The sequence below is a fragment of the Ips typographus genome, linkage group LG1 (genome assembly GCF_016097725.1).
Source record: "Ips typographus isolate SLU linkage group LG1, UJ_Ityp_2.0, whole genome shotgun sequence".
In the NCBI taxonomy this organism is placed as follows: domain Eukaryota; kingdom Metazoa; phylum Arthropoda; class Insecta; order Coleoptera; family Curculionidae; genus Ips; species Ips typographus.
In genome coordinates this window covers 19,282,451-19,297,582 of record NC_138422.1, presented here as the reverse complement: position 1 = coordinate 19,297,582, position 15,132 = coordinate 19,282,451, and the positions used below count along the sequence as shown (strand labels likewise).

Here is a 15,132-nt window from a genome sequence, read left to right as displayed (position 1 = left end):
ATCAAGAAAATGCAATTACTGCAAACTGTACCAGTTGTTTTTGATATTCATGATCATTCAGTTAGTAGTGTGCAAAACAAATAATTTTTCTCAAGTGAAGATGATAACAAACACATTCAGTGCAACACCACCCCAAGACAATGTCAAACAAATTGCATTCCTTTTAATTTACCTCCCGATGGTGTACTGGAACTAGTACTGGTTTCAGTACTTCCTTCTGTTGAAGCTGTCCCTTGAGGGAAAATTGTAGTCAAAGTTGTTTCAGCTTGTATTGAATTAGATTCTGTAGATATTTCCGTCACAGTACTTTCATATTCTTCAGTTGATGTAATGCCAGTAGCAGTAATCGTTTCAGTGGTGGTAGTTGACAAATCACCTAAACCTGATTCAGTTGAAACTTCCAAAGTCGATATATCTTCATGAATTGTAGTAACTTCTGTTAGAGTACTTGTTGGGATTGTTTCAGTGGTAAGTGCTACATCTGGAGTTGTACTCAGTGTTTCTAAACTTGTACTCTCTTGGTTAGTAGTTGTGTACAATTCAGTGACCGAACTGGTTTCACTCTCTTCAGTAGTGACTGTAGACTCTGTCAAAGTAGGGACTGTAGTGCTTGGAATTGTAAATTCAGTAGAAGTGTCGCTAGACGTTGATAAAGTTGTGTCTGTAAAAGTAGGAAAAGTGGTTTGTTCATGCGGGGTAGATAATATATCTACAGTGGTTGATAGTGTAGAATCTGTAGTTTCTATTAGTGTAAAAGGAGTAGATTGTTCTGGAAGCAAAGTTGACGTTTCTCCAATTGCAGATAGAGTAGTAGGTTCGGTAAATGTTGACATTTGCTCTGTTTCTGTAGAAAAAGCAGAAGTGGTATAAACGGCTGTAGTCGGCACATCAGTGGTAAGTTCAGTGTTTTGGATAGAAATAGTTGACCCACTTTCTGCTGTAGTACTAATATAAGTAGTTTCAGTGTTCAGATCAGTGGTTGTACTACTTAAATCTGTAAAGGTTGTTGTACTCAATTCTTCACTCACAGCGGTTGTACTCAAGACAGTAATATCTGAGCTCATTTCAGTGTAATAGTTTTCGCTTGTACCTTCTGAAACTGTACTGATATAAGTAGTGGACTCAGAAGAATACTCCTCAGTTGTTGGAGACTCTGTAGTGCTAACAGTTACATCAGTAGTGAAAGTAGTCTCAGTACTCAGTGTAGTAGGATTTGTGGTAGTTAACTGTGTAGTAAAATCTGTAATAGACTGAATATTTTCAGTGCTAGTTACTACAGTTTGATCTTCCGTAGTCCCAACGGTTGCATCTGTTGGCGTTGTACTCAAATTATCATCTCCAGTTGTAGCAGTAAAATAACTGTCACTTGTACTTTCTGAAGTTGTGACTGTACCGTTGTAGGTGGTCGATTCAATACGAAATTCTTCAGTTGTCGACATTTCTGTTGTAGATTCAGCAGTGCTAAAATCTATCTCCATTGAGATGGTTGTTTCGGAAATAAGTGTAGGGTTTGTGGTAGTGATCTGTGTGCTAAAGTCTGTAGTTGTGGATTGAGTATCTGCGGTAGTAGTGGCAATATCTATATAGTAAGTTGTATTTTAGTTTTTAACCAATTGGCTCATACACTGTATTGCTTAAATCTGAGTTCTTACCTGTAGGAATAGTTTGAGGTGCGGTTGTAGTAATCGATTGGGTCTGAGTAGACTCAGTTGGTGTTGATGACATTACACTTGGAGAAGTAGCAGATTCGGGAATGCTTGGAACAGGACTAGGCGTGCTTTCGGTTTCTTGAGGATTCTACAAAAAATTAAGAGAAACTATAGTTAAGAAGACAGGGGTAATATCATATATGTTTAAATCTATAAAATACGTAAGCAAAATGAGGGTATACAAAACAGTAGAGAGACACATAAACTTGTCTAAATAAAGACTTCACTAAAAAATCAGAAGAATCATATGGAAATGGAATTGACCTACTACTAGAAGCACTCTTAAACTACAACCGTTTCTGCTATATTGGAAACCATAGTTAAAAGTGTCGTCAGAAGAAGGACATATGCATAAAATGTATAAAAAACTAACCTCAGGCCAAGGATTTTGGTTAAAACAGGCACCTCGTACAGACCACGGATAATTGCAAGTCAAGCTTTCTTGATCCCAAACAGTCCCCCGTGCACATGTGAACTCATGTTGATTGTATCCACCTCTTCCATTGTCCACGCAGCGATAAAACATTGAGCAGTTTTTACTGTTTCCCATAAAACCGTCTTGTTGACAAGAAGAGCCAGAAACTTGAGCACCTTAAATAAACCATTATCCAATTTATTGTTAACTCATACTTTAATGCGAACCAAACTTACTTTCAACTTGGTTACATTTTCCTCTAACTGAACTGGGGTAATTACATGAGAAAATGTTTTGGTCCCACACCGTTCCACTTCCACAAGTGTATTCATACTTGATCAATCCTTGGCCGCCTTGGACACACCTGTAGAATTTATCACAATTCTGCTCATCACTAACAAATCCTTCTTTCACGCATTCATTGTTAGAAATTTGACCAGGAAAAACTTGGTTGTTTGCAGTTTGATTGTTGCAGTTGCTAGTTTGGTTTAAAGAACTTTGTTGGCTTTGACCGTTTGAGGAACTACTGCCACTACCACTATCTGTTTGTTGATTCTGATTGCTCGAACCCATCGAATTGCTTCCACCTTGATTCGTTGTCTGTCCCTGTTGATTTGTAGTTTCAGATTGACTTGGAGGTGGAATACCCGGTTGACTCACATAGCACTTTCCTCTCACAGCGTAAGGGTAGTTGCAGGCCTGTCCTGCTTGATCCCAGACGGTTCCTTCTCCACAAGTGAATTCATATTTAATAAAACTACCACGTCCATTGTCAACACATCTGTAAAACTTTTTGCAATTTTGTTCATCTCCAACAAAGCCACTTGACGCACATTGGTCGTTTATTAATTCACCAGGTTTTTCTGATTCTGTAGTTTGACTAGCAGATGGAATTTGACCACTTTGTTGAGAAGTGGTTGGCGGCACACCTGTTGGCATACCGGGTTGGATAGGCTGAGAGGATTCGCCTTGATTTGGTCCACTAGGTTGCGTCGGTTGATTTGGCATTTGTGGTTGATTAGGTTGAGAAGATCCACCTGCTTGAGGAGGCAAACCCGGTTGATTTTGTCCACCTTGTTGCGAAGGAATACCGGATTCTGTTGGTGAGCTCGGTTGGTTTGGCATTTGTGGTTGATTAGGTTGAGAAGATCCACCTGCTTGAGGAGGCAAACCCGGTTGATTTGGCTGACTGGGTTGAGACGGTTGGTAAGGTCCGCCTGGCTGGTACTGTCCACCTTGTTGCGAAGGAATACCGGTTTGTGCTGGTGAGCTCGGTTGGTTTGGCATTTGTGGTTGATTAGGTTGAGAAGGTCCACCCGCTTGAGGAGGCAAACCCGGTTGATTTGGCTGACTGGGTTGAGACGGTTGGTAAGGTCCGCCTGGTTGGTACTGTCCACCTTGTTGCGAAGGAATACCGGATTGAGTTGGTGAACTCGGTTGGTTTGGCATTTGTGGTAGATTAGGTTGAGAAGATCCACCTGATTGAGTCGGCAAACCTGGTTGATTTGGCTGACTGGGTTGAGACGGTTGGTAAGGTCCGCCTGGTTGGTTCTGTCCACCTTGTTGCGAAGGTCCTCCTGGTTGTGTAGGTACATACGATCCACTTGGTTGGGACGGAGTGGATCCGGGTTCGGTTGTTTGATTGTTCCCGTTTACAGTAGACGTTGGTTGATTAGATTGCGTAACCTCAGATTGATAACAACTACCTCTAACGGCGTAAGGATAGTTGCAGGCTTGAGTTTCTTGATCCCAAACTGTTCCATCAGCACAGCTAAACTCATATTTGGTAAAGCCTCCACGTCCATTTTCAACACAACGATAAAACTTTTTACAATTTTGGTCATCTTTAACAAATCCGCTAGAGGCACATTCGTTATTTATTAGTTCTCCGGGTTTCTCAGTACTAGTTGGTGATGGTCGTGGTTCTGTTTCAGTTGCTGGAGGAACGGAACTACCTGGTTGCGAAGGAGTGCCTGGGTAGGATGGTTGGTTAGGTTGAGAGGGTATTCCAGGTTGATACGATCCTTCTGGTTGCAGGGGTGTAGTAGGTTGAGATGGCAGATTAGGTTGATTTGAGCCACTGGGTCGATTGGGTTGACTAGGAAGGGAGGGTGCTGCACCGGGTTGTAATGGAGCACCTGGTGGATACGGGATGCTTGGCTGAGACGGTGTTCCTTGTTGAGGGGACTGATTTGTTCCGCTAGGTTGCAATGGCTTACTCGGCTGAGTTGTTCCACCTGGTTGGTTAGTTGGAGGAGTTCCACTTGGCTCCCAACCTGATGGGTTAGGTTGGTTAGGGAGAGAAGGGGTTCCTGATGTTCCACTTGGAGGAATTCCTTGTTGAGGTGGCTGATTTGTTCCAGCAGGCTGCGACGGTGAGCTTGGTTGGTAAGACCCACTTGGCTGTAATGGTTGCTGAGATCCAGTTGGTTGATTTGGCTGGTAGTTACCACCCGAACCTTCTAAAAATAAAAATTGTCAAAAATATAAGACAAATATTAATACTTAATAAAGTGTCACAATAGTTAACGATATCGCAAGCGCTATGTAATGGAACCAGATATGAAAATTACACTTTTTCGGTGAAAAGTATATAGAAATGAGGAAAAGCAAAAGCAACAAAGAGTTTATAGAAAAGTCAATTGGTGTGGTAAAGTCATTAATTCGTTTTTACCTCATCATGAAACATCTATTAATAGTACTTAATAACTTTGTTCACTTACCAGGCATAGCAGGTTGATAGCAACTTCCAGAAATCAAAAATGCATGATTGCATGACAAAATGCTTTGGTCCCATACAGTTCCATTTGCACAAGCATATTCGTATCTAATATATCCGCCTTGACCAGTTTCCAGACATCTATAGAACTTTTGGCAGTCTTTTTCATTCCCTACAAAGCCAGGTCTCGTACACTGATTATTGATTATTTGACCCTGTGTTGAACTTCCAGTTCCTTGACTTCCAGCACCCTGTTGACTGTTTCCACCTTGTTGCTGTCCCCAAGTACCCTGTTGATTGCCTCCAGTTTGCTGTTGCCCAGATGTTCCTTGTTGATTACTTCCACCTTGTTGCTGTCCCCAAGTACCCTGTTGATTGCCTCCAGTTTGCTGTTGTCCAGAAGTTCCTTGTTGATTACTTCCACCTTGTTGCTGTCCCCAAGTACCCTGTTGATTGCCTCCAGTTTGCTGTTGTCCAGAAGTTCCTTGTTGATTACTTCCACCTTGTTGCTGTCCCCAAGTACCCTGTTGATTGCCTCCAGTTTGCTGTTGTCCAGAAGTTCCTTGTTGATTACTTCCACCTTGTTGCTGTCCCCAAGTACCCTGTTGATTGCTTCCAGTTTGCTGTTGTCCAGAAGATCCTTGTTGCTGTCCCCAAGTACCCTGTTGATTGCCTCCAGTTTGCTGTTGTCCAGAAGTTCCTTGTTGATTACTTCCACCTTGTTGCTGTCCCCAAGTACCCTGTTGATTGCTTCCAGTTTGCTGTTGACCGGAAGTTCCTTGTTGCTGTCCCGATGTCCCTTGTTGATTGCTTCCATTCTGTCCTTGACCAGAACTTCCTTGTTGGCTACCTCCAGTTTGTTGCTGTCCCCAAGTACCCTGTTGATTGCTTCCAGTTTGCTGCTGCGCAGAAGTTCCTTGTTGATTGCTTCCACCTGTTTGCTGTCCCCAAGTACCTTGTTGATTGCTTCCAGTTTGCTGTTGTCCAGAAGTTCCTTGTTGGTTACTTCCACTTTGCTGTTGCTCAGAGCTGCCCTGTTGGTTCCAACTGCCTTGGTTCTGTGATGAACCTGCAATTCCTAAATTAAATTTGCTAAAACAATACACTTTCAAATATTACAAACCTCCTGAAGTGGAACCTTGATTATTTATTTCATTTTGATTTTGATTGCTTCCCTGCTGTGAACCAGTTTGGGTTGAAGCTAAAACACTCAAACTTGTATTTAGATACAAAGACAAATTAAATATTGACTTACTACCAGAACTCGATCCCTGATTTATTCCATTTTGATTTGATGTAGTACCATTGGATCCACTATCTACCGGCTGAGCTGAATAGCATCTTCCTCTAACCGTATAAGGATAATTGCAGGCTTGTGTTTCTTGATCCCAAACAGTACCATCTCCACAAGTAAATTCGTATTTTATGAAACCTCCACGACCGTTTTCTACACATCTATAGAATTTCTTGCAGTTTTGTTGGTCTCCGACAAATCCACTTGATGCACAGTTATTATCAATTAACTGTCCAGGGGCTTCAGTGGTTGCCATGGGACGCTCTTCGGGCATTGGAAGAGATGGGGTAGGTTTAGGAGCAGTTTGCTGATTTTGTTCAGTGTTGGGGCTATTTCCTTGACCAGGTTGAGGCATACTTGGTGGATTGGTTGGATTCAAACCTGGTTGATTGTTGTTTGAACCTGTTTGCTGCCATTGGCCTGGTTGATTGGTACCCTGACCTGAAGACAATTTAGCATTTGAGCTGTTACATTTTACTAAATTTCAATCAAAGTATGAAAACGTGTGATGATGATATGAGTATGTGTTCATTCGTTACCGTATTTCTTGGTGGTATTACTACAAAATAGTACTTACCGCCTTCAGTTGGGGAAGGTAAACCAGGTTGAGCAACATAGCATTTTCCACGTACTGAATATGGGTAATTACAAGCCAGAACGCTCTGATCCCAAACAGTATTATCAGGGCATTTGAATTCGTATTTAATAAGTCCACCTCTTGAGTTGCTGACACATCTAAAATAATCCAAAGAACATGAAAGTAACTTAACAAAAATTTGCACTAAACCAACCAACCAACCTGTAAAATATTTTGCAATCGTTTGCTTCATCAACAAATCCTTCTTTGACGCATATTCCATTTAGTATTTCACCAGGTTGAGCTTGGTACTGTTCTCCAGATGATGTTTGGTTTCCTCCACTTTGTTGTTGGTTTGAACTTGATCCGGACTGGTTAGAACCGGAAGAAGTTGAAGAAGACTGACCTTGATTGTTGGAACCTGAAGAAGTTTGTTGTTGATTAGAACCGGAAGAGCTTTGGCCACTAGTCTGTTGGTTATTGTTGGAGCCAGAGTTTTGTTGATTTGAAGAAGACCCGGACTGCTGATTTTGATTATTGCTGCTACTGGATGATCCTTGTTGACTAGACACAGTATTACTTCCGCCTGACTGCTGATTGTTGTTACTAGAGCTTGATGATGATGTTCCTGATTGCTGACCACTTCCACCAGTTTGTTGGTTGTTGCTGCTCGTAGAGCTTTGTTGATTGGATGCTCCTTGGTTCTGATTACTACTAGAGCTTGAGCCACTTGACTGTTGGCTACTGCTTTCTCCAGTTTGTTGATTAGTTCCTGATTGCTGATTGTTGCTGTTGGAACCCTGTTGATTGGATGAAGAACTTTCTGATTGTTGATTGTTGCTGCCTGTAGAGCTTTGTTGATTAGAATTAGATCCCCCTTGATTTTGGTTGGATTGACTTGTTTGACTTGTTTGTTGTTGTTGGTTTGATGTTCCTGATTGTTGATTGTTACTGCTACTGGAACTGGATCCCCCCTGGTTTTGGTTGTTACTTCCCCAGTTTTGGTTCCCATTTTGTTGACTTGAGCTGCCTGATTGTTGATTGTTATTACTACTGGAGCCTTGCTGATTCTGATTGTTGCTTCCTGAGCTTGATGACGAACTTCCCCAATTTTGACTGCTGCCTTGTTCCTGTTGATTTGAGGACCCTGATTGCTGATTGTTTGTGCCGCTGGAACTTTGTTGATTGTTGGAGGATTGTGAGCCGCTGTTAGAGCCTGATTGGCTACTCGATTGTTCTCCAGAAGAACCATTGAAACTGCTTCCTACATAAGTAAAAAGAAGTGTTTTTAATATGGTGGTATATTATTACTTTAACACATTTTGTTTTACAACTTGAGCAAGAGTTACTTATTGCTGCTTAAACAGAAGTTGTTGTATATATTTTGGATACTTATGTCAGGTTATGTGCATCTAGTCTACATCGAGGTATTTCTTAAGGTCTAATAAAAGCAGCCTGACCAATTACTTAATATTAAAATTTCGGTCATCTTGGTTACACAAATAATTATTGTATGATAAATTTTAACTATAAACTGCAACCAATCTCACTTTCATACACCCAACCCAAACTTTTACTAGCTTTTATTGTAATTGCTACGAAAACATCATCATGCTTACCTGCATTCTGACCAGATGAAGACCAAGTGGAGTTTTGAAAACTAGAGCTACTAGAGGAACTAGAACTAGAACTAGATTGTGTAGAACTACTAGAAAAGGAACTAGAACTATTTTGTGCAGAGGAATTTGAAAATGAAGTGCTTTGTTGCCAATTGCCAGACTCAGTGCTAGACTGCGTGCTATTTAGTGCATTTTTTTGTATTAACTGACCACCATCGGCTTCTTGGGTGCAATCGGTTCGTTGCACTGTCCATGGATAGTTGCATGTGGTTGCTTCTGGATCAAATATCGTTCCTGAAATCACGATTGCACTGAAGAACAAGTTAATTTGATATTTTGTAACTTACCTGGAGCACAGGTAAATTCATATTGGGTGTAACCTTGCAAACCATTGGAGACACATCTGTAGAATCTTCTACAGTTTACAGGGTCTGCGGCAAATCCTTCTGAGGTACAACGGTTCAGAATTGGAGCAAAAGTACTAGATTCAGGTGAAGTTAAATTATAGTTTGTGGTGTTAATTATCACAGGTTCAATGGTTGTACTAAATGTTTGGATTGATGGTTCTTGAGGTTGAATTTCGTTACCTAAAATTGCAATACTTAAAGCTTCAAAGGTCGTTGGTTATTGGCATACACATACCACCACAATCTGTTCTCGAGCTGGCATAAAGATGATTGCAGACAGATATGGCTGGATCGTAAACGGTTCCTTCACCGCATTCAAAAGTGTAAGAAATGTAGTTTCCTTGTCCATTTGGCACACATCTATATTAAATCAATAATCTTAAAATACCTCAGAATTACGAAACTAAAACGTTGTTACCTGTAAAATAATCGACAATTCCTAGAATCAGAAAATGTGCCTTCGCCAGGGCATTGGTAGTTACTATTTTGAGCAATTTCTCTTACGTTCCTACTATACGGATTGAGTATATTGTCATATTCGAAAAGAGGAAAATCTGTAACAAAAAACGAAAATTGGAACTTTTACTACAGTTAATAATGTTTTTATAGATCTGCTGTATTCATTTTTTTGTTTGTTGTCATTGTTTTTAACAATGACGATAAATGGAGATGATATTTTTGCCACATTGCTAACTTATAAGTGATTACTTCCCAAAAGTAAATTAATTATGATATTATAAAATCAACTTTACAGCTTCAGAGCCGGTCAGTGTCTAATTTAGTACTAGTGTCTGATCAAAAGCATGTCTACTTTAAATTGGAGAGGTGTTATCATGCGGATGCGGATACATAGTCAAAAAGACTCGCATACATAGATAAGATCACCGTCGAGCGACTATAAACTGCTGTCATTAAAGTCTTTGACAGCCGCATTGAACCTTAAATCTCTGAAAGCTGGGTGGCCTAAACTCCCAACATATAATTACCAACATGTCCTACAGCAGCCACAACACGAACTGGAGGTGACTGTACAGTGACTACTAGACAAGAATTGACGGAGCACTTCTCCGTCTCGAAAGGGATTTCACATGAGCTTCTGCCTGAGTCACACTTTCCGGAGTCACATAAGACACTGATTCAGCGATGTTTGGTCTCACTCGCTTCTCTTTTTGTAAGAAGCTATATTCCCTTAATCTGAAGAGGGGTTATATTACTACCCAGTTCGAAAAGAGTCGACCAACTTACATTAACCCAAGAGTTCAGGCCAATATATCTCGCGAGATTCTTATTGAAAGGTTTAGAAAAACTTGTTGACCGTTTCCTCAAAGAGGAGATAGTATGTAAGCAGTGTGATTATCAAAGCGGTAATTCAATAGAGGAAGCTGCATATTTAATGTTTAGAATAATGGGGCTTTTGTCAGGAAACATGAATTCCTTGGTTCACTTTTAAGGCATAGGATTACTAGTTAATGATGGCTTCCACGTCATTTGCTGTGCATTGACTGTATGCAACGTTGAGCTCTCATTACGAGAGTGGATCCGATTTATGATTTCCAATCAAATGATCCAAACAGAAATTCGTGGAGACCGGTTTGTGGCGGTTTCAGAAAAATATTGTTCTGTTAGAGGAGTCTTCTCCCTTCTGCTGTGGAGCTTGTAATGAACTAATTACCTACTATGGAATCTAAACATTGCTGTCTTGTAGGCTCAGGCGTATGCAGATTGTATAGCCTTTTGTGGGACTGGAGTAAGAGATAAAAAGCATAGCTCTTTAGCAATAAGTGAGGCCAAAAAATATAACCGAAGATAACTCTCTCTGGTGTAATACTGAACTATAACCATATATCCTTATGCTAAACTGTCTTAACTTAAGGACGTGCTCGTAAAACCATAAAAGTAACTTTTGCACTATAAATTTGCAGGCAGGCAAAACAAAAAAAAGATCAAAATTTTAAATTTTTTGAAAATTTCCGCAACCTCCGATAGAAGATGCTCTATAAGAAGAAAAATAAGCTCTACAAACTCGTTTTTTTTTTTAGAAATGAAATTAAAAATTTGACAAATGACTAAATTGATGCAATCTCTTCTAAAACAGTACGTAGAAAATTTGATGGTGCCTGTGCAAAGCATCCAGCCAAAGGTATTTCCTTAAAAACATCAAGAGAAGAATCCGAAAATTACATCATACATGATTTTGGATTACCAGTTGCACCTCACCCAGAACGCGAATACCTGAACGTGGTTGGTATTCAACCAACGAATTCTTTAGATTCATGATGTATTATTTTTGTGATGAGTTGAAATAATATATTAAACATTGAGATTTTTCTTCTTAAATCTTAGCTGAGCTGGACAACACAATTTTTGAGGAATGTGGAAGCATCAAAAGAATTCATCACAAACCATTTGTATGGCTATACAAGAGGTTAAAGAAGAGTTATTTGAGATAAAGGAGGCAATACACACTATACTGGAATGGATTCTAACCAATTAATGCTCTTACTCTCTCTGTTTAATTTTAATTTATGCCATTGCAATTTTTGTTACCAAATACCATTAACTGGTAGTTATACAGGATGTTAGGTAACTAGAAAAAACAAAAAAAAATAAAAGCGGTTGTGAGTTTTTAAACTAAAGAAGTTTGTTTGTTTCTTTGTTATCTTGCAAGTTCCACATAAAATATGGATAATCGGAATAATTACAATAATAAAAAATATTTAGATAATAAAAATATAAATCAGCATCCTAGATTTTTCGATCTAAATGAACTTAATTTTTACTTTTGGGGTTTTTTGAAAAGTTCGGTGTATTCAACAGAAGTCAATACACTTCAGGAGAAAATGTTTAATTATTACCGGTATCAATCATTTCGATCTTTAAATGGTAATTAGAAGTAAAATGTGTTCTAAGTTCACATTTAAAAATATACAATTAACGTTTATTTATAAAAATTAATTTTTATTAAAAATATTTGCAATAAGATTTTGAAGAGAACCAATTTTGAGGTTGCACATTTTTACGCTGGATAGAAGGAAATTGAACCAAAATTCTGATAATGTGTACTAAAATTAAAGTTTTGAAAATGTCTCAACAATGAGACTCATGAAGACACCTCTCTAAAATGACAAGGATTTTAACATATTTATGAATTACCCTGTAGGTACATATATTATTAATAGCATATTACAATACGTAATGGGCGATGATGGGTTTACATAAACTAGTTCTCGAGACAGTAATTCTACACACACCAGTTCTACAATAATACACACACCGGAAAAATTAGGAGAACGGTCACAATTTAGACTTAGTTTAACATCAATTTCCTCTACAATCCTTTGCTCCATTTTGATCATCTTTTTTATGGATTGTAGCTTGATCCTTCATAAATACATCTGTCTTATTACGATTTTTAAATGGTTTGGTTTATGTCATATACAGGGACGAAAAGAAAGTAAGCAGTATTCTGTGCTTTTTGCGACACCCTGTGGAGAAAACAACTGAGAATTGAAAATATCTTATAGCATCAAATTGTAGCCCGTTATTTTCTGAACATTTTCTTTTTTTATGCCTTTTGATATCTCAATTATTAAAGAAAATACAGAGTTTTGAAGAAAATGTTGATCACATTTTTCCACACCTGTTTTAGCGGTTTGCCATGGTTTCCTAATCGAATTTGCTATCATTGGTTGTTGTCAAATGAAAGAACATTCATCATTTTGATTCTTAAAATCGGTAATTTGTCAAGTAATGCGAACATTTTCTAAAGAAAAAAATATTTCTTTAGTAGTTAAAAATAGTATATTACACACCGGGGTGAGAAGAGTTTCATTACTGTCGAGAGATTAGTTAGATAGCCGAGACGCGAAGCGTCGAGGTTTAGCTAGGATCTCGAGACAGGAATGAAACTTCCTACCGAGGTTTGTATACTATTTTATTTACAACCATCATATTTCTATCAAAATTTACAAATCATTGTTTCATTCTGAACATATCTAGAATATTACATTTAACAAAAAACTACCAAGCAGGCATTTTTCTCAGAATAATCAATCAGGTATATTGTTACCGTAGCTATGTGGTAAACATCTCACCAATATAAATAAATGTCAGAAAAAGTCAGATCGATACAGGCTATTGAATTATATAGGAAGTGGTGGGAAGAAAAAATTAAAAAGGCTGGGAGGATGGAAATCTAGTACTGTGGCAGAAGGTTATGTGGATAGCTCAATGGAGAATAAAACCAAAACTGCCGTTATGCTGTCCCAACGTGCCATGTCTTCTGAAGCTGTTGCAAGTAGTTCACAAACCTCAGTCATTCAGCAGCAAATTAATTTGTCGACCAAAGAGACAACTGTTGGAGACGCCAGTGCTGGTACTGGCCTAAATATTTCTATAAACACTTATAATAATTCAAATGTAACCATTAATTTCAATAAGTAGTTTGTTTTAGTTTAGATCATGTTAATTTTAGTATTGTAATGTATTATAGGCATTATAACCGTTAGAATGCATACAATTCGAGTTGTAATCCAGGACATTTTTCTCAATTTATTATTTGCGAACTGAATATCAATCCGACTTTATCTGACATTTAAAAAATTTGATTCAATCATCTTTTTTTTTTTTTAAATATTAACAATCACAATTTTAGAGGGCGGGAAATGAGGGCGGAAAGTGAGGGCGGGAAGTGAGGGCGGGAAGTAGAGGTGCGCAATATGATACTTCCTAACCTTCAATGACGTTAGTAATGACAGCATTACATATATGGTTGTAAATAAACAATATTCTTCAATTTGACTAAAATATAGTAAAAATTCCATGGATTGTCGAGATCCAGAATCATGGTAAATAAACAAAAGTTTGCCAACATCCGCACTAGATTTACTGCAAATAAAAAAGTATTTGAATTCGTATTGCAAATAATCACGAACACTCATAAAATTCAGAGTCGAAATGGCTATTTCGTTTCAAAGTTCCTTGCATGCACTAAGGTAAGGCCGAATGACTTACAAAGTTGTTCTAGGAACCCGACAAGGATACAAAGATGACGCAGAGGCAGACAGTTTATGTCTGTGTATGCAGCTATCGTACAGCATCAACGGGGATTTAATGTTACGTCTGGTTTCTTACATATTCGATAAAGCTGCTTTACATAACTCATATTTATAAAATTAGGTGCTTGATTTGGAAAAGCACACAGACCTACCCTAAGTGTAAGAATACAGCTAATCTGCACTTGACTTCCAACCAAAGCATGAAAGAAGAAACTGTAATAATATGACGTAAACGTCTAATTATATTGAATTATATGATTATTAACGTCGATCAGTCCTTACCAAACAGAGTCAACGATTATCATTGATTCAATTAGCGAAAAAGAAACCGGTATTAATAGCAAGTTAATATAATATAATAACTTTTTTAAATGACTTTGTTTGGATAAACTGAATTTATTTAAAGTTATCTATAATTAGATGGTTACTTCCGCAACAGAAGAGGTAGAGCAACTTTCTGGCCTTCAACAGAAATGCCCAGGAACTTGTAGACTTCTTATTTCCCACTGATTTACGACCATCTTTTGTCATATTTACGATCCTGGCAGAAGATGCAAATGTTTATTATGAATGAGTAAAATAACGCTTGAATTCTATTAACATCTCGATTTATTGTACGAAGGGCAGTTTTAATTACCTGGAATCAATAAATAATTTTCCGCATGCAAAAGCAGTCAGTGGTAATAAATTATCCATTGGTGATTTTTTGATATCATATTCCGACCAGTTAGACGTTAAAGTGGCAGAAGGACAAACGGTCCATGGTCATGATGGTGGCATCTAAGAACGTGCCGTAAACATGCCAGGTTTAATTGCAATCGAATCGGTGTAAAAGAAAATTCACAATGATATCACGGCACTTTACGCACGGTTTTAAATTAAAAGAATGACCTTCTCAAGGTAACAGAAAGAATAACATTAGAGGCAACGAACTCGTATTGGTAGAGCAAAAACAATGATTAATGCGTTATTTATCTGAGAAGATTGTGGACGGATTTCAAAGAGGGTCGTGTTTTTTGTTTCGAAACGTTTACTGTAATTTCCACATCGTTTGAGGAAAGTCAACGATAATTTTTTCTTACGTTATCCTATGTTTGACTTTCTTCATGTTTTATGACTACATTAGCTTCAGTACACATTCTCTTAACTTCGGATATGGACAAATCCACAAAGACCTTCAAAACTCTGTAGGGTTTAAACCCCACGGTGTATTTTTACGAACCTTACCCTACTTTATAGAGTGGCCATTTAAAAGTAAACAATATATTTGTACTGTGATTGCAGATTGCAGCTTCTTGGTTTTAAGTGTTTTTTAAATCATTTTAGTAACATCTG

General features: G+C 38.2%; 1 protein-coding gene and 1 long non-coding RNA gene across 9 annotated transcripts in view; both read right to left on the bottom strand.

Annotated features, from left to right (window-relative positions):
* LOC145731734 (uncharacterized) overlaps nt 1–15,132 on the bottom strand; it is a 61,433-nt gene that overhangs the window by 5,368 nt on the left and 40,933 nt on the right. Inside the window, exons 3-17 of one of the 8 annotated variants that reach the window (XM_081983703.1) lie at nt 9,159–9,294; nt 8,976–9,100; nt 8,681–8,920; nt 8,334–8,627; nt 6,937–7,978; nt 6,715–6,872; nt 6,099–6,578; nt 5,967–6,044; nt 5,505–5,912; nt 5,346–5,423; nt 4,848–5,249; nt 2,361–4,586; nt 2,083–2,300; nt 1,653–1,797; nt 173–1,579 (exon numbers count right to left, since the gene is read on the bottom strand). In XM_081983703.1, coding sequence (XP_081839829.1) covers nt 173–1,579; nt 1,653–1,797; nt 2,083–2,300; nt 2,361–4,586; nt 4,848–5,249; nt 5,346–5,423; nt 5,505–5,912; nt 5,967–6,044; nt 6,099–6,578; nt 6,715–6,872; nt 6,937–7,978; nt 8,334–8,627; nt 8,681–8,920; nt 8,976–9,100; nt 9,159–9,294 — 7,437 coding nt within the window. Of the gene's footprint in view, nt 1–172; nt 1,580–1,652; nt 1,798–2,082; nt 2,301–2,360; nt 4,587–4,847; nt 5,913–5,966; nt 6,045–6,098; nt 6,579–6,714; nt 6,873–6,936; nt 7,979–8,333; nt 8,628–8,680; nt 8,921–8,975; nt 9,101–9,158; nt 9,295–15,132 lie in introns of all 8 variants that reach the window. The other 7 variants (XM_081983693.1, XM_081983683.1, XM_081983674.1 and 4 more) reach the window with 7 other exon arrangements.
* LOC145732035 (uncharacterized) overlaps nt 1–15,132 on the bottom strand; it is a 42,466-nt gene that overhangs the window by 13,349 nt on the left and 13,985 nt on the right. The window lies entirely within an intron of this gene.